General features: G+C 35.1%; 1 protein-coding gene across 1 annotated transcript in view; it reads left to right on the forward strand.

Annotated features, from left to right (window-relative positions):
* The window catches only part of TBC1D32 (TBC1 domain family member 32), a gene marked incomplete at its 3' end in the record, with an annotated part of 82,318 nt that overhangs the window by 15,608 nt on the left and 43,234 nt on the right, over positions 1 to 23,476 (forward strand). The window contains exons 15-22 of the mRNA XM_080614891.1: positions 4,439 to 4,566; positions 5,652 to 5,853; positions 8,734 to 8,816; positions 10,492 to 10,630; positions 11,320 to 11,407; positions 12,937 to 13,055; positions 13,672 to 13,788; positions 17,334 to 17,422. Of these exons, the coding sequence (XP_080471017.1) occupies positions 4,439 to 4,566; positions 5,652 to 5,853; positions 8,734 to 8,816; positions 10,492 to 10,630; positions 11,320 to 11,407; positions 12,937 to 13,055; positions 13,672 to 13,788; positions 17,334 to 17,422 (965 nt within the window). The remainder of the gene's footprint in view (positions 1 to 4,438; positions 4,567 to 5,651; positions 5,854 to 8,733; positions 8,817 to 10,491; positions 10,631 to 11,319; positions 11,408 to 12,936; positions 13,056 to 13,671; positions 13,789 to 17,333; positions 17,423 to 23,476) is intronic.

The following is a 23,476-nucleotide window of genomic DNA, read 5'->3' on the forward strand; positions in this document are numbered from 1 at the left end:
TCAATGTATAAGATCCATTTAGTCAAATCGTAACTTCTGTAGTATTTTCTGCATTTGCTGTTATAGTATGCCTTAAATACCAAAGGCTGTCATTATGATTGGTCTGACAAACCTAGCTTTCTTGAAATCATCTGAATAGTAGCAAAAAATCTGCTATGGTGAGACTGTTCCCTCAGGAAAAACTTATAGCTTATTTTTATTTTTTTTTTCCCTTCTAATGTCTTTTGGATATTTCTTAGGTGCTTATTTACTCTATCTGCTATTTAAAAGGCATCATACATTTATTTCTTTTAAATTCAGATAGCAGCTTGAAGCAAAGTCTTCTTAATAATAATATATATAAAATATGTAATTCTTCATGGAAAAATACTACTTTCTGAATTGGTAAAAGCAAGGTTATTTTGTTGTTGTTGCCTTTTTCTGAACTGGTAAAAGCAAGATTATTTTTGTTGTTGTTGTTGCCTTTTTCTAAAACATTTCTGTAAGAATTGTAAAAATATTGGGAAACATTAACTCTAGGTGTTTAAAAGTCAAGTTATAGTTTCAGATTGTACTATTATTTTTCTTTTTTTTTTAACTGAGATGATTCAATTGAGCTAGGTAACTGTAAGTCTCAAGAAAAAGTTCTGACATGACTGTGGAGGAGCCTGACCTGTCTCACATGGAGAGACCTTGAGAGAAATGAATGCTGAGAATTTCTGAATTTATTTCCTGAGACTCATGCTTGCAAAGAGTCTGAGTCCCCAACTTAAATACTTCAGCTAGGTTCTTGAAGTTGAATTTTGTCAGAATCCTTCTAATTGTATTTTCAGAGCAGTTTGTTTTTCAGAAAAGATTCTTCATATTAAAGCGTTTTTATCTATAGAGAAATATTCCAGTGCTGTTTCAAAAGTGTAAACAATGAATTTCCAAGTAAATATTTTAAAGTATGTATTTACAAGGGAATGTAGGGATAGGACAAGGGAGAATGGCTTCTAGAGTTCTTTATTGTGAAAAAAATTCCTTAGTGTGAGGACAGTTAGCCGCCAGAACAGGTTGCCCAGAGAAGCTGTGGTTGCCACCTCCTTGGGAGTGTTCAAGGCCAGGTTGGATGGGACTTTGAGCAACCTGGTCTATTGGAAGGTGGCCCTTCCTGTGGCAGGAACTAGATGAGCTTTGAGGTGCCTTCCAACCCAAACTATTCTTTGATTCTGTGAAGCTTAAAACCATAGTCCTGCAAAAACTCGATCATGTAAATAATTTAGCTCTTGTGTGGGTATCTGTACTGAATACAGTAGCATTACTTATACATTTCATTATAAGCTTATCTATGGATCCTTTTGCAAGATTAATACTTTAAGTTGTCTTGTTTTTCCCATACTTTGCAAAAATTTAGTGCAGATTTTTTCAAGTAGGCTGAGCCTGTGAATACTTTGGATACAGTCAAAAAACCGTACAAAGGCAATACTTCATTGATTTGCTGTGATGAAGTCTCTGTGGTCATATGGTATGCTAAAGAATATGCAACTGTAGCCTTTATTATACGTTAGTAATTAAAAAAGAAAACATTTTAATATTTAACAGTTTCTCATTTTCATTTTTTTTGTTTCTGCCATGCTCAGCTGTCTCTTGTAGGTAGATGAACTCAACAAATCATAAGCCCTCCTGTGACTTAATAACTGGTCTGTTTAAAAAAATAGGTCATGTGTAGGAATGTGTACTTAATGCACAGTAGCTGTACTAGATTGGTTATGTGTTATGAAACTGGAATATGTTATATCTGTTCTAACAAAGGTGCAGATATTTTATATTGCACCTGTCAAACCAATAGTTAGTAAGGTAGACCAAGTCAGAGTGATCTTTCTCTTTTACAAGAATTTTAACTGGTTTTGCTGCCCAATCAAGCCACTGTCACTTCTTAGACACCCAGAAATCCTAATGCTGCATTCTAGTAGTGGACCATGTGTGTCTCAAAAGGAAGGATATGGCCATACATGCATCTTTCTTCAGCTGGGACTGGGGAGTGGGTAGCACTAGAACTGCGTATGAGCCTAATGAGTAAGTGCAATGCTGTGATTTTACATTTGAGCTTTGAATTCACTCAGATAAGTGCAAGCCTTACTTGGTTTTTAAGCAGAGTAATATTGTGTATTTGTAGGGGTTAGGGGAAGAAGCTCATCTGAGAGCAGAAGTTGTCAGAAGGATCAGTTTCTGGGCAGCAATATTGACCTTTTGAGCTCTTGTAGCCTCGGAGTTGCTGCTGAGGTGTAGCTGGTGAAGAACATTGCATTCACATTTTAAATAAACAAAGTACTGTGTTTTGGGTTTTCTTTTGGTTTTGCACAAAGAAAGCAAATTAACAGTCTTAAAGAAACTGACAGCACAGTATGTCCTTTCGTAGAATCCTGAATGATGATACCCAGTAACCGGAAAAAAAAAGAGGTCGGGGAGATTTTTAGCCCTCTATCACTGAAAATTTTAACTATAAAACAAAATCAAAATTTTGTTTTTTCTCTTGGGTTATTTTGGCTACTGGCATTAATAATAAATTTAAATTTTAAAGTAGGAAGACTGTTTTTCCTCTGCACTATATAAAATGTAGAGCTACCTGTAAGAGAAGAGGCAGGAGCATTTAAAAAATAATTTGTCTTGTGAGTCCAGCTTTGTGAATAATAGAAGAGTAGAAAAGCTTTAAGCAGCGGACTTCAGGAGAGTGGTATTTAATTCCCTATTCTGACATACTAGGTACTTAACAAGGATTACTGGGAGCAATTATCCTCCCTAGCTCATCGTTGCCACAAAGTCATTTTGCTGTTGACTCCACTCTGTAGTTCTGGGTGTGGACATGGGGAAACTACCAAAGAGGACTTCTCACTTTGAAAACCATCCTTCTCCTTTTAAGTATGTTTATGCATAAATCCTAGGAATTTGGAGTGTTTCTCAGTCCCTGGGTGAGAAGGTACACTCTGGCTATGTCATGACTATACAGTTGAGGCACATGGACAGTAACAGAGTTTTGGTGAGCACCTTTAGGAAACTGTAGGTCCTGCAGAATTACAGCTACTTGTCTGCTGTCAGGCCTTGGCACATCTTCCCCCTAATTTCCCCTCTCGTGGGCTTGGAAGCCTAGGCTCAGAGCCAGCATAGGTAATGCTGTGGGTGTGCAGCCTTCAAGATAACTGTTTTAAAAAGCTCTGCTAGGAAGCCTCAGCAGAGATCTCCCCAGTGATGACTCTGTTAATAAGGTTCAGTGTGGACTCATCTCAGGAGTGGCTTTTAAGATGACATTCTTCTCATTCCCTGCCTGTACTAGGCTGGAGCAGCAAGGAAACGTCCTGTCCCATTAATCTGAACCTTGACCCACAGACCATGATTTCTTAGATTGTTTTACCTCAGACCTGCCTTGTCACTGAAAATCCAGTTGCATGGTAAGCGCTGTGCTTTGTCTGACTCTGGTTGCTCTGTCTGGAGCTGACCCTAACTCACTGACTTGGTTTCCTGGCTTAACCTTGGACCTTCCTCATCACTCTGGAGGGAATCTAGGCTGTTGGGCTGGTTACTATGACTGGACTTTGTCTGCTCACCTTGTTTGGGTATGGTGGGACTGCCTGCCCATCCGATGGCAAGCCATTGCCTCTGCCTGCATCATTATCATGCTCAGCTTCTGGCTTCTTGTTCCTTGTAGAGTATTCTGCCCTTGCTGCTCCCTGACAGGTTCTTCATGGAACATCCATGTTCTGCTTGTCTACCATGGGACATACTGACTTCGCTTACTAAAAAGCAGTGGCCAATTTAACCTTGATTTGGATTTAACCTTGATTTCATTTGTCATGATTCCATACCGAACAGTCTGAATCTCAGTGTTAAATGTTCAGGTTGCTTGATTACAGTCTAGTTATGGCTATACAGTACTCTGAAGTGAATAAGAAATTGGTAGAAAACTTTTGCTTTGCTGTAGTGGGGCAGAATCTCCTCATGATTCCAAAGCCAAATGGCTGATTCAGCCTACTGCAGCCTGCAGGTGAGGTGAATGCAGATGATCTTGGAAACTTGAATTCCATTTCTAGCCAAAAAGTTGTCAATGCTTATGCAGAAACAAATGAGTAAGAATGTTTCTCACCTTGATTCAGGTGTTGTTCTTAAACCCCTAGATGGCATATCAAGAGCCTTTTCACAGTCATGTGGGAAAAGAAAAAAAGGAGTTCAGAAACATTTGTTTTCTGTATCTGTGCAATCTTTGGACTTCTGCCATAATATTAAAAGTGATGATTACTGCCTTTTGTGATGAAGATTTCTATATGATAGTGATAGGCTGTTTACTTATTTCGTTTAAGTGATTAAGCAGTCGTAGGAGAGATGGCCTTCAGGTTCTGCATACATAAGCCAGACTTGAATAAATAGCTTTCACAAAAGCATTTAATTTAAAACTTTCTCTTTTTTCTTTTTTTCTTCCATATAGGTGTATTTGAATTGTCTTGAAACCACTTTAATTGATGTAGCTGATATTTTGGCAAGGATTGCTGCTATAGATGATGGTCTTTCTTTTCTTCTTCATGGAGAAAATGAAAAAACTGCTGAAGAAGATAGGTAAGAGTACTTTAATGAATGGCATTAGTGAGTACTTTAATGCATTAAATTAATCTTATGAGACTTATTTTCTCTTTTCTCATTTATCTATAACGTGATGTGTTTTGTTTGGAGTAAAATACCTGATTATCAAGTAAAATAGTAAGTGATGTATTAGGGAGACGTGTATAACCAGGTGAAATGACAATTTAAAGAAATACTTTTATTAAGGGAAATTTCAACAGTTCTTGTTTTTCTTATTCATGCGAGAGCTTTCCTTTCTCTGAATATATTTCCGTTGTATTTGTAGTGCTATTACTCAGGCCAAAGGCTTTTCTTCTGTTTTTTTGTTTCTTTTTAGAATAAATATTAAAAATCAGTTTATTTAAAGAATAGATTTAATATAGCATTCACTTTTCAATACATCTAATAAAGACAGATCTTCTGTCAGAAGCTGACATTTGTAACACTGCACCTAACTTAAGACCTGTGTGATACTGTGGACAGTATATTGTTAGCTGATGCTGAAACTTAAAAACAGGACAGTAAAATTGAGACTAGCCTTTAAAAATAGCTAAGCTGCAGGTGATGAAAACGTTTTGAATATATCTGCTCTGCTAAGTTGATGAATCTCGGAAGTTGCATGTTTTTTAAGGGGGTTGGAAGTAAAAGAAAGTCTTTTGAGAAAGAGTTGTCCCTTGTATTGCAAACCTAGAAGACTTCAAAATGACATCTCAGATAGGAAAAAGGAGGAAAAAGGACAAATATTGACTTGCAGTGATATACTTAACACTGATTAAGCAGAAGCTAAAATGATTGTCTTGTTACTCTTCCCAACTGGACTCTTATAAAACACACAGTCTGTGTAGTTCATGGCCATGTGGGATGGATGGAAGACAATGGATACATTTTTAAGTAGACCTGTAGCCAAAGTAGAATCACTTCCTGTACATTTCTTTCCTTCTGACTGGTGCCACAAGTTATGACATAGTGAATCATAATTTTTTTCCCCCTAGAAAAAATTGAGTAAGTTTGGTCAGAGGTTGTGCTTCAAGATTTATTGGTGACTACAGAACAACATTTTAAAAGTGTTATTTTATTTCTAGTCCTACAGCTGTTCATGTAATTGTTCAGTTTACAAAGAAACTTCTTCATGACGACATTACTCTTTTATCTGGATCCGAGCTTTTGCCAGTTGTTAAAGGAGCTTTCATTTTTGTATGCCGTCAGATGTACAGAACGTGTGAAGGCCTGCAGGTGCTAATTCCTTATGGCTTGCATGAATCTATGGGAGAGGCCTGGAAAAAGGTAAATCTTGTTTTGGACTGGGAAAACTTGAAAAAAAAGTCTTGAGAGATTCAGCTTATGCAATAGTTGTACTTTGCTTCAGGTTACTTATATTTAAGTAGTGAAGTAATGCTTGGGTTTGTTCTAAAAACGAAGTTCTACTTTTCACATTTACAGTCTCTATGTGAACCTAGCAGAAGCTTTGTTTGAGACTTGATGCCGTAGGATTAAACCAGGAACTCTCAAGGTGGAAAGACCATTGTTCTTGATTCTAGAGGTCACTTGCTATCATGATGGCCAGTGTCCACCACAGATCTTGTCTTCACTCTTGATTTGGGAAATATTGAAAGGAAAAACTCCTGTGATGGAGTCTTAGTAATTTTTAGGTTAAACTAGTTCTTGTTGGTGGGAGATACGGAGGGAAAAAAAAAGGGGAGATTCCAAATATTTGACTTAGATGGCATTGAAATGCTCTGAAAAAACCATAAGGAGAAGTGCTGGGTAAGAGTTCTTACCTATGTACTTAGACATCTTATGAAGTGTAAACTCTGTACTGTACTTCAACTTCAGTTTGATTGCTAGTCCCTAAGAGCTTGGATCCAACAGTTCTGGGTAATCTGCTTTCTGTTAGAAGTTTACTGAAAAAGGTATATAGATCTCTGCTTTATTCACTATTCTATTTTCATTGTTCTGATAGCCATGTGAAGTGTGAAAATTCTTATCTGTTATAAAAATTTAGTTAAGATGGAAAAATGATAGCAGATGCTGCAAGATTAGTTTTCAAAAAGTTGACAGTGAAGTAAAATGCAAACAAATGTTTGAATCCTTAAAGTGACATTGACAGCATTTGGGGAAAGGTAGCACACAAAGCTTCAACTTTGGCATATTTAAACTATAGGTATTAGAACTTGTAGTGGAAAGCAAAAAAAGCTAGTTTATTTCACTTTATATTCAAAAATGGAACCACCTTCTTTTTTTTCCTTCCCCCCCACCCCCATCAATCGTAAAATATTTTCTTAGAGAAGGATCAGACCAAGGGGGAAGAAAAAGCTGGCTAAAGGGGTTTTATTTTTTTCATGCGAGGAAGTGGGAGAGAGATTAAATGCAAGGGAGAGAAAATGAATCAGCTGTTCTTCCTGTCAAATGTTGTATGCTTTTACTACAATTAGAAATTTTAAGAAATACAGTTACAATTTACACTGAGGCAGAAAACATTAGAAAGATGAAACATGAATAGAAGACAGTCTTAAATCACCAGCTTGTGGGTATTTCTCACTGTTATTATATATTAATATTATCATGAATGCATACATTTTACTTACTTACAGTCGTAATTCCATCACAGTAAGCTCTTGTTTCTCGTCAGAGATCATTGGTTTTGGAACTTACTTTCTTCTTTGCATAGAGAACTTTAGGATCTTGTTGAATTACGGAGTTTGGTTCACTTGAATCATACTGTAATTTACATAACTCAACAGTCTGTCTGTTGTGTGGCTAGTCAGTCTTCCTTGAACTAACCTGTTAGTCTGTTTAATGTTTATCACAGGCAAACCATTAGATGCTTTTGATGGGCATTTCCAGTTATTTGCTAGTAAGCACAACAGCATTTACACGTGTACAAAAGACTTTGCACATGAAAATCTTTTATGGTGTAGAACATTGTCTAGACAAATTGTTTTGACATATACAAGATAAGTAGGTTGAATGTGCTGAATTAAAAACAAATGAAACACTTAACTGACAAAAGGCCATTTCTTCACTCACTTTGGAGGTCAAATTGAGACTGAAATGGAATCTACATATTCAGGACTTCAAGAATCAACAAGTTATTACAGGAAAGTCACATTTTCAACTTCGCCATCTTGATTATTTTTTTAAATTATTTTGTGTCATTGTTTGTTTTTAAAACATCTGCAGTTTATAAAGTATTGTGCCATTTATAGTGTAGCAAAAATGGTGGATTTTGGAGTCTATCCAAGCAGCAGTGACAATTTTTTTAATGGATAGGCTGCTAATTTGTTTCCTTCTGTTTTACACATCTGCTGGAGTTTTAAGACTGATGGAGAAACAACTTTTTTTTTTTTTAGCAGTTTCTGATGGAATTCTGGAACAGAATTTGTACAGATGGTAATAAAAGGGGAACTCAACAGATCCAGGGCAAATGACTATTTTAATAGAAGAATCTTTTGTATATTTATTAAATCACATTTACAAAAGAGTAAATTAATGACTAATGACTTTCATTTGAGTGGTGCAGTTTGCTTTTATCTCTGGAAACATAAAGCCACTTAAATCAGTCATCCGAAATATGCAGTGTTTTTCACACCAATTATTTTCAAATATCATTTAAATAAGAAACCTCGTCAAATATAAAACCATGTATAGAGCTACATAGATCAATATATAATTATCTCCACACAAATATAAATAAATTTATATAATTTATAAATACAAATTGTCAGAATTACTTAATTTGTTGACTCCAGAGGTTGTTATTTCCATTACCTGTGACCGAAGTGAAGAGTTGCTTTATTTATTGTTTTTTAACAATATTAAAGTTAAAAAGTAAGAAGAGTTTTAAGAATTGTAATAAAAATGTAATAGCTTTAAAATGGTTTATACTCAAGGAAGAAAAAAACTCCAACTTTTTCTGTAATAAAAAATGTAGTGAAATAGGGTATTCTTTGCCAAAAGCTAGACTACAACCTGTTCACTGTTTGGTTTGGTTCTTTTTTTTTTTTGTTTGATTGGTTCTTTTTGTTTATTTGTTTTTTTGTTGGTGTTTTTTTGTTTGTTTGGTTTTTTGTTTTTCTTAAACATATAACAAGAATATCCGGAGTTTAAAAATGGTGTAAATAAACAGTAAGAAGGTATTTATTTATTTTTGATTTTATTTCACAGATGAGTTTGCTTTCAGAAAGAGTACCGACTCCTGTAACTGGTGTGGACTCAATTTCATCAGTAAGTCTAGAGTCAAAAAACAAGTAAGTTGATACTTAATTTATACCCATGCATAAGTGTTGAGCACACACTGACTCTTTATCCACAACTGAGGCCTGTGGTTTTGTGTTTTGTTTTTTTTTTTTTTTCCAAAAGCATAGTGGTTGGTAGAGTGAAATCGTCCTGGCATAGGTCTTAGTAGAGTTACAAAATTGTTGTTGACCTTTCACAACTTTCTTGGCTTACAGAATTGTGTCTAATTTATGCAAAATTGACTTATGGTTGATTCTGACTACAGAAATTGGCTTGGATGAAAATGTGCATTAGAAAGCATAAAACAAAGTGCCTGTCAGAGTTTATCTTTGGGTTTAATGTGGTGTTAGTCTAAAATGCTGTTGTGCTGAATGGTATCATACACCTTCACAATATTATGTAGCAAAAAATGCCTTATGCATATTAAGTGAAAGTCATCCTTCCTTTTATACAAAAACTTAATGTCCTTTTATAGAAGTTTGTGTGCATTTGGATGAGAAGTAACAGGTATTTGTAAGCCTGAAAATTCAGGGTGACATTGGTGTTAGTGCAGAACCTAGTTAATTAACTAGGTTATTTTTTATATTTCCTATAGAGTTCATGTATAATTTGCAAAGGTACCTCAACAGCTGTAGTCTGTAATGGTGGCATGTGAACTGGTTATAGCAACTCAAATTTAGTGACAAAAAGAAATCTAGGGTGCAGAGCTCTGACTGCGAAGGCTGTTACTAATCATTACCAGAGACATAAAATTTTCTCCTAGTATCTAGATTTTTCATTTAGCTGTGGAACAAGACAGATGGGTCTTTTCTGGGTGAAATTTTTGCTTTTGAACATGACCTGGCAGGGATTCTGCAGAAGTGATTAAAGCTTGGGGTAATGGATGACTGCTATGAGGAAAGCTGTGTGCTGCTTACTGGTGAGAGGAGTCAAAAATGGGGAATGAGAACAGAACTCAAGATGAGAATCCACTTAGCAAGTGCTTTTAGAGAAGCAGAATCACAAGAGTCTAATGGTATCTGCAGGGATAGTGCCTAGTCAAAGGTGATGCAATTGCTTCACTTTTCTTTATGCGGGGTAGAATATTTTGTAGGGCAGAGGATATCACCATACTTCATTCTTTCAATTGCTGTCCGTCCTGCCATGCCTGTAGAAAATAGGTTCCATTTACTGTTGTTAGTACATGAATGTATTTTCTTTATATATAGCATTTTAGTTTCATAATTCTGTACTCATTTTTAGAAGGCGCTTTATCTCCTTTCATGTGAGTTTTTTAGTTCCTTATAGTCTTCTTATGTTGGTGAGAAACTCTGTGCCTGTTTTGCTAGTTTGTAACTGCCACATTAAAATCTCAAGACTTGTCTAGAGTCAGATAGTAAGTCATAAGTGTATTTAAAGATAGCGTAGGTCTTTTGGGTTCCCCATTACGTCATCTTTCTGTTATGGGTTCCTATTTAACCTTAGTTTTGCCAGGATGAGTTTGAATGTTTGTACAAAATACAGTCTAGTACATCAGTTTGCCAAATGTTTTTTTTTAAACCAACATAAACGTTGTAAACATAGAGTAAACATAAGAGTCCAGGAAATGAAGTGGTGGTGTTTTTCAAAGTTAAAAATTGTAGTCTTAATTTTTTCCCCTTGCTTTTTTGCATATCTTTTAAAATTATTATTTTGCTACTCTTGCAGTTTGTTATGGGAAGAGACTTTGTTAGATGCCTTGCTAAATTTCTCTGCCACACCCAAAGGACTATTTCTGCTTCATAGTACAGGTGCCATGAATGATTGTGTGAACTTTATATTCAGCAGTTTATCAAAGAAACTCCAGGTAATCATTACAGAGTCTGTCTGTACAATTTTCCTTTCTTTTAATGATTATAATAAAATAAAAAAGGAAGAAAATAGTACCAAAAAAATAATATCCAGAAGCCACTTTATCACTTTCTTTTATTTTTTTCTCCCCGAAAATGAATTTAAATGCAGCTCATCTTTGATATTTGTACTACATTAATTTAAGTTTATTAGATGTTACTCATCTTCAGATATAGAGGCATATATTTATTTTTTGGACTTTTTACTGTGAAGTTTGAAATGCTAGGAATCTTTTTTTTTTTTTAAGTGCAGATTTTTTTTGACCACCTTGTTCGGTGTTATATCGAGATATGCTAGACAGTACTTGAAATGCACATATCAGGAGAAGAAAGATGATGTTACAGGCATCTTAGTGAATGTGTGCAAAAATCATGATACCAGTGTTTTTATTCGTTGCTGATGTTGCATGTCTCAGCCATAGTATTTTGTATTTAAATTTTTAGAAGATACTTGAAAAAGATGTTTGGTTTGGAATCTGACCCTGATAAGTCTTTAGAGGCTAGTTTCTCTGAACTGTTCAAGTCTAACCATATAGTGGATTAAATTCTGTAAACAGTTGTAGGAAAGATCAGTATTTAAGAGATCATTGGATAGTTTCATGCCCTCTGAGTAACTAACACTGAGCTTTATATTTATTACTAACAGGCAAATGAATATGAAGAGTTTGATAATAAAGTGATTATTACACAAATGGCAACAACACCATCAGGTGCAGTAGCTCTGCAAAGTTCAGGTAAATTGAAGAATGGTATTATTATGAATACTTACCTGCTGTAGTCTTGCATATTGGAAAAAGACAGTGAGAATGATGTGAAAAAAGATCAACTGCAGGGAATAATTATACTTTATTAGCAAAGAATGCCTAAATGTTCATTGATTTCTTCTTGATGGAACTTTATTCTTTCCAACTTTTAAGTCATCTACTTATCTTGATGCAGGGTTGTATTTGTTTTGGTTTGGATTGTCTTTTTTTATTTCCATAAATTAATCAAAATCTTTACTCCATTGGTTTGGATTTCCAGAAATTTCCTGTATGTGCATGAAGACATTTACGTCTGTTTAAAAAAAAAAAAAAAAAAAAAAAGTTGCTTTCAATTTGCAAGTGCTTCTTATTGATCTACAGATAAGAACTGATAACTGTTGATTTCTGTCATTTATATGTACTTTTCCATGGTTACTGAGTGCTCAAAGAGTGAGAAACTGCAGAGGCCTGAATGTCATTGGTGCTCTTATACAATAGTGAGATGGAATTCAGATTGCCTGAATTGACAGTTCTTCTCGTATGTCAGCCCATACTGCAAAGTCCGTTCAGATTCATTTCCAGATACCTCAACTGTTGCCATACCACTCAGTGATCTAGGTAGTTATTAAGATTAGAATCTTACCAATAAAGTAGAGCTACTTAAGTTGCTAAGGAAGTCCATGAGGTACAAAAGTTTCCAAGTAGCTTTTGAGTGTCTAGAAGTGTCTGATGTGTAATTAAAATGACTTGACGGAAAGACTCAGAAATGTAGGCAAATTCTGCCAGGAATTCAAGGAAACTGAATGCTTGTTGGTTATTTACGCGTCTGGGGTCTTACGGAAAACAGGGAGCAGATCTACTTGAGGAGTAACCATCTTGTTTATGGTTCTCAGCCAAGTTGCTTTGTATAGCCCTTGGCATCAAAGACAAATAATAAGCATTGTGTTTCAACCCTGGAAGGAGGTTGTGTAATGGACGTGAAGTTTGTATTAAGCACATAACTTAGGATAGTCATCTGACTCTGAAATCTCCAAACCTTTCTCTTGTATTTTAAAACGTAACATTATAAAGTCAGCTAGTAGTGCTTCTGTTAAAAGGATTTATTTCAGTCCTTAACTTTTCATTGTGGTATATTTTCATTTATTAACAAGTTATACTAAATCTGTATTTTTTAAAGCCATAGAGACAATGATAGCTAAGCCTTGATCTGTAGCAGTTAACTTGTTAAAGAAGGTCAGTAGCTCCTTTATGTGGCAGATATATAAATATCATCCTACTCTAGTATAAGAGTCTTTGCAAACTGTTGCTGTATAGCTTAGATTTAATATAAGGAGGTAGCTTGACAAAGGATTGAGAGTGGCAGAGAAAGTACCCCTCAGACAGTCTTGTGAAATTTTAGTCTACAATGTAAAGAATACTTGAGAATCTGAGTTAGAATTGTGGTGTAAAATGTTTTTATTATGAAAATTGTTTTTCTGGTATTCTTGTCATTTTCATGATTAGAAAAAAAATTTGTTTAGGCTTTATAAAGGCACTTGTAACTGAATTATGGGCTCTTCTGGAGTGTGGAAAAGATGATTTAAGGATAACCCAACCCAAATCTACTCCCATTGACCCTATTGACCAAAGCTGTCAGAAGGTGAGAAATTACTTAATCTTCTGTACTGGCATGGAAAAATCAGTGATGTATGTCAAGTAGGATATACATACCTTTCTGTAAATTTTTATTGCAACTATACCAGCTTCTTGACACATGGGACAAAATTAGTATAATACACTAGTCAAAGGATGACTGATTGAAAGGATTCTTTTGTTTCATGGCAAGTTCCAATGCCAAGGATCCATTAAAGTAAACATAAAATAATAAATAATCTTGACAAAAGCGAAATTCTTAAAATACTGGCCATCAGTTCATGTCTATGATTACTGTAGTTTGATCAGAGAGAGTGACATGTTTTAGATTATGCTGTGTCTCTAGATTTTAGAATTACATGGTTATGAAAATACTATAATTTTAAAAATTGCTTGTACAATTTGGTAAATAGTACATATTTCACAAACATTACTGCCCTTTTAGATTATATAGACACCTGCCTGGTTTTGCAGTCTTTTTTTAGGCAGCTCTATTTATGTCAAGTTCAGCCTATAAAGAAGAATAAGAACAAACTTAAAGTCAATGGCAAATAATTGTTAATATTTACTTGTTTAGACTTAATGGATTAATGTTTCCTGCCCCCCTTTTTTTCTTTTTCTAGTCTTTTTTGTCTCTGATAAACTTGCTTACATATCCTGCAGTTTTTGAGCTCCTGAGTAAACAAGATCTACCAAATAAGCCAGTGTATTCATTCCGTGAAGTACCTACAGATATTATTGTAAGTACAATTTTTATTTTGAGAGAAAAATAAATACTTCTCTAAAGATACTTTTCCTGAGAAAATGTTACTGTAATAATAGAATATGCTTTTTCTCCTTACTGAAGTTTTTAAAATTATCTGCATTTTATATTATATACAGCATGAGGGCAGTATATGCACATATCTCTTCATGTTAACCTAAATTTTCATTTTGAAATCCTAAAGATAATATAAAATTTAATCTGTGACCTTGAGTGGCAGTTAAAATCATGTTTGTTTGTTCTTTTTCTAATAAGCTAGCACTTTGAATTGCAGCTGTGTTTAAGTGTTTGTTTAGCACAAGATCTGGATTTACGTTAGTTGAAGTTGTTTAGACAGAGTATACCATGATAGTGTATGTTTGGAAGGGATTTTGTAGTTCTTTTATATAATACTGTTTTGATGATTTCAGGAGGAAATTGTATGGTAAATTCTATTCTTTTGGACATTATTTATATGTTGTAAAAATGTGAACTTGGTATGTATGTGGACTGTAGCTATATTAACATTTTTTTGGCATCTTTCTATGCACTTTTTGATTTAAGGGATAAGTAGCATTGTACTTGGTATATCAGTGCCAAAGATGCTGCATGCCAAAGAACATTAAGAACAACAATTATCTGCAAATTTTGAGTTTAAATAAACGACTTGTGTTATTGTTTGATTAAAGACACTGCTGTTAATGACTTATGACCTTACAAATCTGTCACCTTTAATAGAAACAAATATAGTGATGGATGCTCCATCCTTGGCGGTGTTCAAGGCCAGGTTGGATGAGGCCTTGGGTGGCATGGTTTAGTGTGGGGTGTCCCTGCCCATGGCAGGGGGGTTGGAACTATATGATCTTAATGTCCTTTCCAACCCTAACTATTCTATGATTCTATGATTCAATGTGGGTGTGTCTGCCAGTGGATAGTTCTCGTCAGTCATCAAGTTTTTTGAGGCACTGGGGGCAAGGGATATAGATCTATGTTGAAAGTGATACATATTTGGGAGCTTTCAGATTGGGGTAGATTTTAAGTAATAATTTTTGTGACGGTTGAAAGCTGATGTTGTTTTGGCTTTTGAGGCATTTCAATATTTTGATGGAATTCTGTCAGTTTCTAGAAATAGCAATACTGATACAATTATGTATGATACAATTAAAAGTTCTGTGAACAGTTATAGATTTTTTGGGTGGGGGTTGTCTCACTAACTTCTGTGCAACAGTGGGTTTTGTAACCCTAACCTGGGCATCCAAGATTATGTAACTAACAGAAGGGAAATAGTTCCTCTGATGTTAATTTAGCATCTAATGGCTAAGTCTAAATACTCAGAAAACTTCTGGGGTTAAGCAGATGTATAGATATCTTATAACTGTATTTTTGGGCAATGATTGCAGAAAGCTAAAGAGAAAAGATTTGACCAGGTGTAACTATGGTTAAAAAGCAAAGTAAAGGCCATCTCAGTGCCACTAGAAGATTTGGTTGGAAGACTTAATTGCTCTGTGTGCTTAATTTTTCTATATTTGTGAATCATGTCACATTACCACAGAATCTTGAGTTTTAATATTTATGCTGAGCTTTATTTGATAGCACACAGATCTTCATCATCTTTGTATGCCCTTTATTTCTTAAATGCACAGGATTTAAACCTTTCTTCCTCCTTTATATTTTTGGCTAACTACTTGCATTACTTGCATCATTGACTAAACAGATCATCAGTTGAGCTTTTACTACTTTCAACTGTTGACTGATCAGGTTTATGAGATTTTTATTTTGTGCCCTTAGGAATTTTTTTCTAAATATATACCGCCTTGAGTTGTTCGGGGCGGCTTTCGTTGTCATTGTTTTGGTTTGGTTTTGGTTTGGTTGGGGTTTGTGGTTTTTTGTTGATTATTTTTTTGTGGCTGGGTTGTCGTTTTTTCTCCTTTTTTTTTTTTTTTTTTTTTAAGCTCTGCTTGCCATGTTTTAGAAAATGGAGCAGATAAATCAGGTATCAGCAGATAAATCCCTCTACCTTCCACCACTCTTCCTTTGAGAGGTTCTACAGTACACAGGAATCTAGCTTGGAAGGTACCCTCCAGATCTGTAGCTTTGAAAGGCATGCCAAAGTGGGTGAAATTTCCCCCTCCTTGCCTTCCCCATGATTATGGAGAATCTTATTTTTAGATGGTGTTTCTTAGGTAGTCAAAGTAGATGACACCTTACCTGTAATATTTAAGCTGCGCTCTGCAGTTGGGCAGTGCAGATCTATCTGCACATTTTTCTTACTGGGCCTTTTGTTGGACCCTGTTTGTTATCTTCCTTCCTGATCTCCCAGATCGGAGCTTGGTCTGCTTTCTCAGTAGTCTCATATCTTTTGCAAGCTCCAAGCTTTGATATATAGATGAGAGGAGGAGGTTGTCACCAGAGAAATAGCCCTTGGCATTTAACTTTTTGTATGTTCAAATGCCTAAAAAGCCCCAAACAAATCAATTGCTTTTATTAGCAATTTTATCAATAGCCCTGAGGTCTGAGTTGAATTGTTTTATTGTAAATTTTATTGTGAACACACTATGTGGAAAAAGTGCAGTTTTCACAGCTGCCACCCAGGAAATCTGATATGGTTTCACTGTATTCTAAATAAGAATGCATTTTTTGAAGACAAGTACTTTGACAAGTACTAGATTATTTTTTTTCTCTTCCTGGAAGTTTGATTTACAGAGTTTACTTTTCTCTCTGTTAAAAACCAGAGCTGTGGTTGATTTCATGAAACAACAGATCCTTACTTTTCTCTCATATTATATTGATATGACTCGCTGATCTAACTAGTTGAATAGCTACTCCCTCAGAAGTCTTTGAAACTATACTTCTCATATGCGGAGAAAATGAAAGTTTGGATTTAATCCAGATTATATAAAACCCACAAGAACTTTGTAGCTTGTTTCTTCTGACCATAACATAGCAGTCTGTGTCTGAGATGATAACATCAGTGAATGCGTTTATGCATTTCTCAGTCTTTTAATGAAATTATTTCTTCAGAAGCAGTTTCAATATGCAGTGAACCAAAGTGGAAAATAATTAGGTTGGATTTGTGGAAGAAGTGGGAAGCAGCCACAGATCATTGTCTATTACATGAGATGCTGTAGGATAAGATGTAAGCCTTAACATCCAAGCCAGGCCTTGCTACACTGAGAATAAATAGCTGTGTTTTGAAGCATGTAGTACTAACTAGTGTTAGAAAGGGTATTATACTAAAGGATTTGCTGTTCTTTTCAGTAAAACAGATGTATGCACATTTCAAACATAGGAAAAACAGTTTAACATTTTTGTTGTGGATTAATGGTAAATGAGAACAAGGATATTTGACATGCTAGGATCTTTTATCACCCCTAACCTTCTGTATGGGTTTTTTTTTTTGCCATTGACATTTATGGTGGACAGAAATAATTCCACTGTGTGTTCAATAGTAGGTTTCATTTTATAGAAAATATCCCTATGAAACTGTTACATGCATAAAATATGAAATCATACATCAGGTTTTTAATATTTGTCTTTTGGCAGGATATCATTGACAGGCTTATAATTTTGAACTCAGAAGCTAAAATTCATTCTTTATTCAGTTACGAGCAATCACATATCTTTGGGCTGAGGTAAGATGCTCAGTTTTTGTTCTTTGGTCACATTAACTAAATAGGATACAGCATGCTTGGATGTTTTGCTTCTGGTAAGATAACAATGTTCGGTTTCTATTATGCATGAACGTGAAATTCCCTCTTTTTTTAACGTAAGAAGATTAAATGAAAAATGGCCTACAAAATGGAAATGGTGATGAATCTAATCTTATTACTTGTAAATGGATATATTGTAATATGATATGCAGTAACAGAAGTTGCATGTTGTTATTTCACCTAGTTGATTGTAAAGAACATGCAGCACAGCCATTGTAGCGCATAAACAAAAAAACCTTCCACAGTACTAAAATAAAGTATTTTTTACCATGCTTATATTGGAATTTGGTTTATCTAGTTTCCCTGTACTTAAAATTATTTTTTTAAGTATTAGTTTAATTATTCCCAATTCACCAAAAACTGTTTTGAGAAGGAAAGTACCATTTAATCCCAACTATTTGTAGAACATAAAGGAACACTTATGCTCCCACTGTTATGTCATGCTTATGTTTTGTAATATTAAGTGCTTTATAATATTTTAACATAGAAATTGGTTACTGATTCTTTTCGAATTTGAATATATAAATCCTTGAATTCACATTTTTGTTACTAACATTTTATGCAATTGAAGTAGAAGATCTGCTGGATTGTACTTCATAGTATGGAAAAATTTCGTAACCTTGCTTGACAAGATATAGCCCAATTGATTAAGTACTGTGATGTTAGCTTTCTGCAGCTGTATTTTTACTTTGATATCACAGTAAAATTATTTCATACCTATGTATGAATAACCATAAGATACAGTATAATTTGCTGATAAGGATGAGCATGGAGGAGATGAACAGTGGCAGAATTTGGAATTGAAAGATAGATGATTTTGTCATACAAATCAGAAGTTTTAAATGCTGCTTTGGAGGAAATTACTAGTTGGATAGGAATGAGAAGTCCCAAGATGAGATTTGAAAAATATGATATTATTTTTCATTAAGGATTATACTGACTTCATAAAAAGCTTGACAGAACTCTCATTGATTGAATTAGGATAAGGGAAAGTGAGATGTTTTACGGCTTTAAAATTATAGTTTACTTTAGATTGTATTCTATTTTTGTAAGGGAAAAGAACAGATTTATCCCACAGTGATGCTAGGAATACTTACAAGGTATAGGCAAAACTGAATTATTCAATCTGATTGTGTATGTGGTTGACATCCATGCTGTAATACAGAGGCTGATGGTACACAAATACATGGAACATATGTTGAAGTTGTGGTGAATGCTTACAATATTTTTTTAAGGAGACCTACACCCTGTGAAGCAACAGAACTATTTGTAAGTACACATACGAGCAATGTAACAAACTCATCTGTAATCATGTAAAAAAAATACTGTTACACGGATAAGAAGATGAGCTTTAGAGTTCACTGTGGTAATGATGTTTACTGCTGCACACTGACAAAGTCAAAAAACAGCTGAAAATCCAGCCAAACTTCCAGATTTTGAAAGTTTTAGTAGTATTTTCAGTGTGGAAACCTACTCATAAAAGTGGTAGATACCGTAATAATTAAGTAGTAATCAGGTAAACGAAAGATTTTTGAAACAGTTAAACATTTTCAGTGGAAGCTTTGTCTTCTGCAGAGATTTTTGGAATCTCAGTGATACTTTTTATTTTTATTTTTTTTTTTTTTAACTTTAATTCTTGAAAAGCCATGTTTCCTGCCCTGCAGCTTTCTTTACCTTTGCTGTAAAAGAAAGGAAGATAAAATTCTAGGGATTTTAATATGAGCCTCTTTATACCACAAACAACGTAAGAGTGTGTTTACATACTGATCACATGGCTTCTCAGGAGCATTTGGGGCTTGCTGTACTAATGTTTTTTCCAAATAATAGAGAATTGGCACATACAAGCCTTTTATTATGACTAATTCTACTGCCTGCACAGTGAGAATTTTTATTCTTACAGTTATTCGAAGTTCCCTATTAAAATTGATACCAGAATTCTGGATGATTCTGGAATTCATCATGCTTGCTATATTGTTTAAAGTGTTAAGGCTTAAAAGAAACCCTAGGCTATATTATCTGAATATGAGAGGTATTACAGTTTATTTTAAATACCTTTTGAAAACAAGTTCCATGAACATTTCTGTGAGTGCTCCTGATTGCAGACATCTTGTTCTGTAATGTGAACCTTGCCTTGTGTAGTTGGTTTGCTCCTTGACCAAATTCCATCAGAATACCAATTTCAGCAGCAGTTAGATCCAATAATATCAAATGCTTAACAGATCTGAAAATTTAGAAAGTTAATTAGAAAGAGCAAAACTCTTTGTTGTTACGTAGAAATAAAATATTTAAATGTTTATGGTAACTACATTATTGAAAAAGTGAACAGTTTTGTCAAACATTTGTCTAGAAACATTTCTTTCTGCTAGACTTAATACCAGTGATACAGCCAAACCCACATTCTTTTAATCATTCACATATCTGCATAGCTATATACTTTATTTGTATATGTGGCTCACCCAGAGCTGAGTGCTGAAATTCAGATCCACTTAACTTGTAAGTTATACTCTGAAGTCCTGTAACACACACACACACACACACACACACACACACACACACACACACAGAGTATGCTAGAGATTGGAAGGGACCTCAAAAGATCATCTAGGCCAATCTGCCCTGCCGGAGCAGGAACACCTAGATGAGGTTACACAGGAATGTGTCCAGGCGGGCCTTGAATGTCTCCAGAGAAGGAGACTCCACAGCCCCCCTGGGCAGCCTGTTCCAGTGTTCTGTCATCCTCACTGAGAAGTTTCTTCTCAAGTTTAAGTGGAACCTCTTGTGTTCGTAACCCACTTTTATTGTTCAAAAGAGTGACAAATTTGCTTACTTGAACATTGAGCAACTCTGCAATTTAGAGCTACATTTTTGTTCATGTATATACTGTGCTTCAATGACTTAAAATTATTTTGGTTACTAGCTGTGTAAGACTTAAAGTATATAGGTATTTGCACAGTCTGTTTAATCCAAAGCACACAAGCATATCTGTTATGCTTTTAATGTTAATATTGCATTTTCTGGTCATAGAATTGTATAATGGTTTGAGTTGGAAGGGAGCCTAATGATCATATCGTTGCAACCCCCTGCTGTGGGCAGGGATGCCTCACACTGGACCTGGTTGCTCAAAGCCCCACCCAACCTTGCCCTGAACACTGATGGAGATGGATGGGGCAGCCACAGCTTCTCTGGGCAACCTGTTCCAGTGTCTTACTGCCCTCATAGTGAAGATTTTTTTCCTAGTATCTAATCTAAATCTACCCTAATTCAGCTTAAGGCTATTACCCCTTGTGCTGTCACTGCATGCCTTCATAAAAAGTCCCTCTCCAGCTCTTTTGTAGGCTCCCTTTAGGCACTGGAAGCTTCTCTAAGGTCTCCCCTGAGTCTTCTCTTCTCCAGGATCAACAAGGCCAGCTCTCTCAGCCTGTCTTCACAGGAGAGGTGCTTCAGCCCTCTGATCATTGTAGCCCTCCTCTGGAATTGCTTCAGTAGTTTCGTGTTCCTCTTGTGTTGGAGGCTCCAGGGCTGAATGCAGTACTCCAGCTGGGGTCTCTTGAGAGCGGAGTAGAGGGGCATAATAACCTCCCTCGACCTGCTGGACACACAGGCCTTTTGATGGAGCCTGGCAGTCTTGCAGAGGCTCTGAGGTCAACTTTTCTTTTCAGGCTTGCCCACTCTGAAAAGTTATGTGCATGCGGTAGAAATCAAAGGGGAAACATGGGGAAGCTAGATGTGGTTTTGCATAATCAATATCTCTCAGTCTATAAAGAATGCTCTATATAGAATATATTCTATAAAGAATATAAAGAGCGTGTTCATACAGACTAGGTTCTGTGTGATCAAGGTAGAATACTGTGTTCCACAGCAAGCTATAGCCTAGTGCAAATACATTTTTTTTTTTTTTTTTTTTTCCTCAATTCTTAGCTTGGAAGTATCTTGGCCTAGGATTTTTCTTCAGTACTTTCACAGAAACTTATCTGGCATTCCTTTAATTGCAGTTATTGCATGCTTCTAGGATGAAATTTATTCTCTTGAAGGTCCTTTTAAACTATTTTTTTAAAATAATATCTATAATTATTTAGGAAAAACTTCAGGCAAGAAGTTGGAGATAAGAATAGAAAAGTGAAAGTATATAGATAGTTCCTACTTTGTGTATTGAAAGGTTTTTCAAGCTGTCAGTTCAACTCTCAATTTCAGTGCAGATTTGTACTTATTTAGAGTCAGGAAGTCTCTCAAACAGCCAGTATTGGTTGATAAAAGAACACTGAAGGCTGTCTCAGCTACTCCTTTGTGGATGAGAAATCTGAATGTGTAGGAACTGATGCAGAAATTCTCAGTAGTCTGAAGATTCTGAAGTTAAATTGCTGTCAGAGAACAAATGCTAGAGAAAGGAAATTCAAAGCAGTAATTACAGTAATAAATTTTAACATGGAAAATTCTCTTAATGATCAACTTTATTTTTGCAAACTTGTACACATTGATCTTATTTTAGAAGTTATTGAATATGAGAGAAAATTCTTGTAAAGGTGTGACATTAGAGATCTTAACCACCTCCCTTTCAAGGCAAAGCTCTTTGAATCTCTGTCACTTATATTAACAAATGAATTAAGTAAACAGCAGTAACATACTTTTTCAGACTGGTAAATTATATCAAGGCAACTTATCTAGTATTTAAATACAACATATGCATAATTATATATTTTCAAAGCCTCTGCGTAAAGCATTATTCATGTATTTACATATTGCTGTTCTCTCAATTCAGAAACATGAGTTTTCTGTGAACGTTGGTGACACTGTGCTGTTATCTGGATTAAAATGGAGCAAAGTACTAAATTTTTACCTTTAATAACCAACCCCCAATCCCTAATAAGTATCAGTACTCCAAAATAAATCTAAAGATACTCCGTCAGTGTTGGCTTGCATAAAAAACAGAAGGAGAAACACTGCTGGGAATAGACACAGACTGCAGGCAGTGGAAGGGGATCAGAGTTGGTGTTAAGGAAGCTTTGCAAAAATTCCCCTCATTTGTTCCTTTGGCTATATTATATATGTATGCCACTCTTGATATAATTTTTTTGGGCTATAAGTCGGTAAAACTGTAAATATTGTGAGGTCAAAAGGTCTTTCGTATGTACATTCTGAATTAGACGAATCATTGTTAGCCTCACACTTGTTCACTGAAACACCTCCTGCTAATGAGCATCAAGCACCAAGGACAGCACTGTGTTCAAGAGTTTGGCTTTCTGAGGGAAACACCTGGGAAACTGAGATTAAATCTTTTCCCTTCATATACATAAATTAGACTGTTTAATTTTAGAGACACAATCTGCTTGCTTGGCATTAGAGATACCTGAAGATTACCTGTTTTGTAGAGTCACAAGTTGATCTGCAATGAAAAACAGATTTATTTTAGGCCTGTATAAGGTAAGGCTGAAAAAGAAATATTTACAATTATAATGCTCTGTGTGAATCATATAAATACATTTATGTTTCTGTGGAATTATAGAATATTGTAAATATTAGTTTAAGTGACATGTTCATTAATATCAGCCCCAGGATTGTAGAGCTGCAGAGCCTTCTGCAGATAGAAAAAAAAATACTGGCTTGTAATTATTAGATTTGTATAAATAAATATTTTGACATTAAGTCACTTTTTTGTCATATAAGTTATCATTGTGAATATGTTTTTTCTTATGTTACTCATTTTCTTGCTTGAACGGGTGCAGGAGATGATCAAAATGCATTTTGTTGGCCTACAGAACTACTAGGAGAAAAATTTAGGAGACAGAATTTAAATGGCTTATACGACACTGACATCAAAATCAATCAGCATCTTGAAATTTGCCTCAAAACAGTATGTATTAATGAAAATTTCATCTAGTGCACTCCAGTGAAATACAAATGAATGAGTTAAATCCTACAGGAGCTGGAAGATGAACAACCATGATGGGCAAGAGATAAATTTGTGGGTTTAGGAAATGC

The sequence above is a fragment of the Psittacula echo genome (genome assembly GCF_963264785.1).
Source record: "Psittacula echo genome assembly, chromosome: 4".
Taxonomy (NCBI): domain Eukaryota; kingdom Metazoa; phylum Chordata; class Aves; order Psittaciformes; family Psittacidae; genus Psittacula; species Psittacula echo.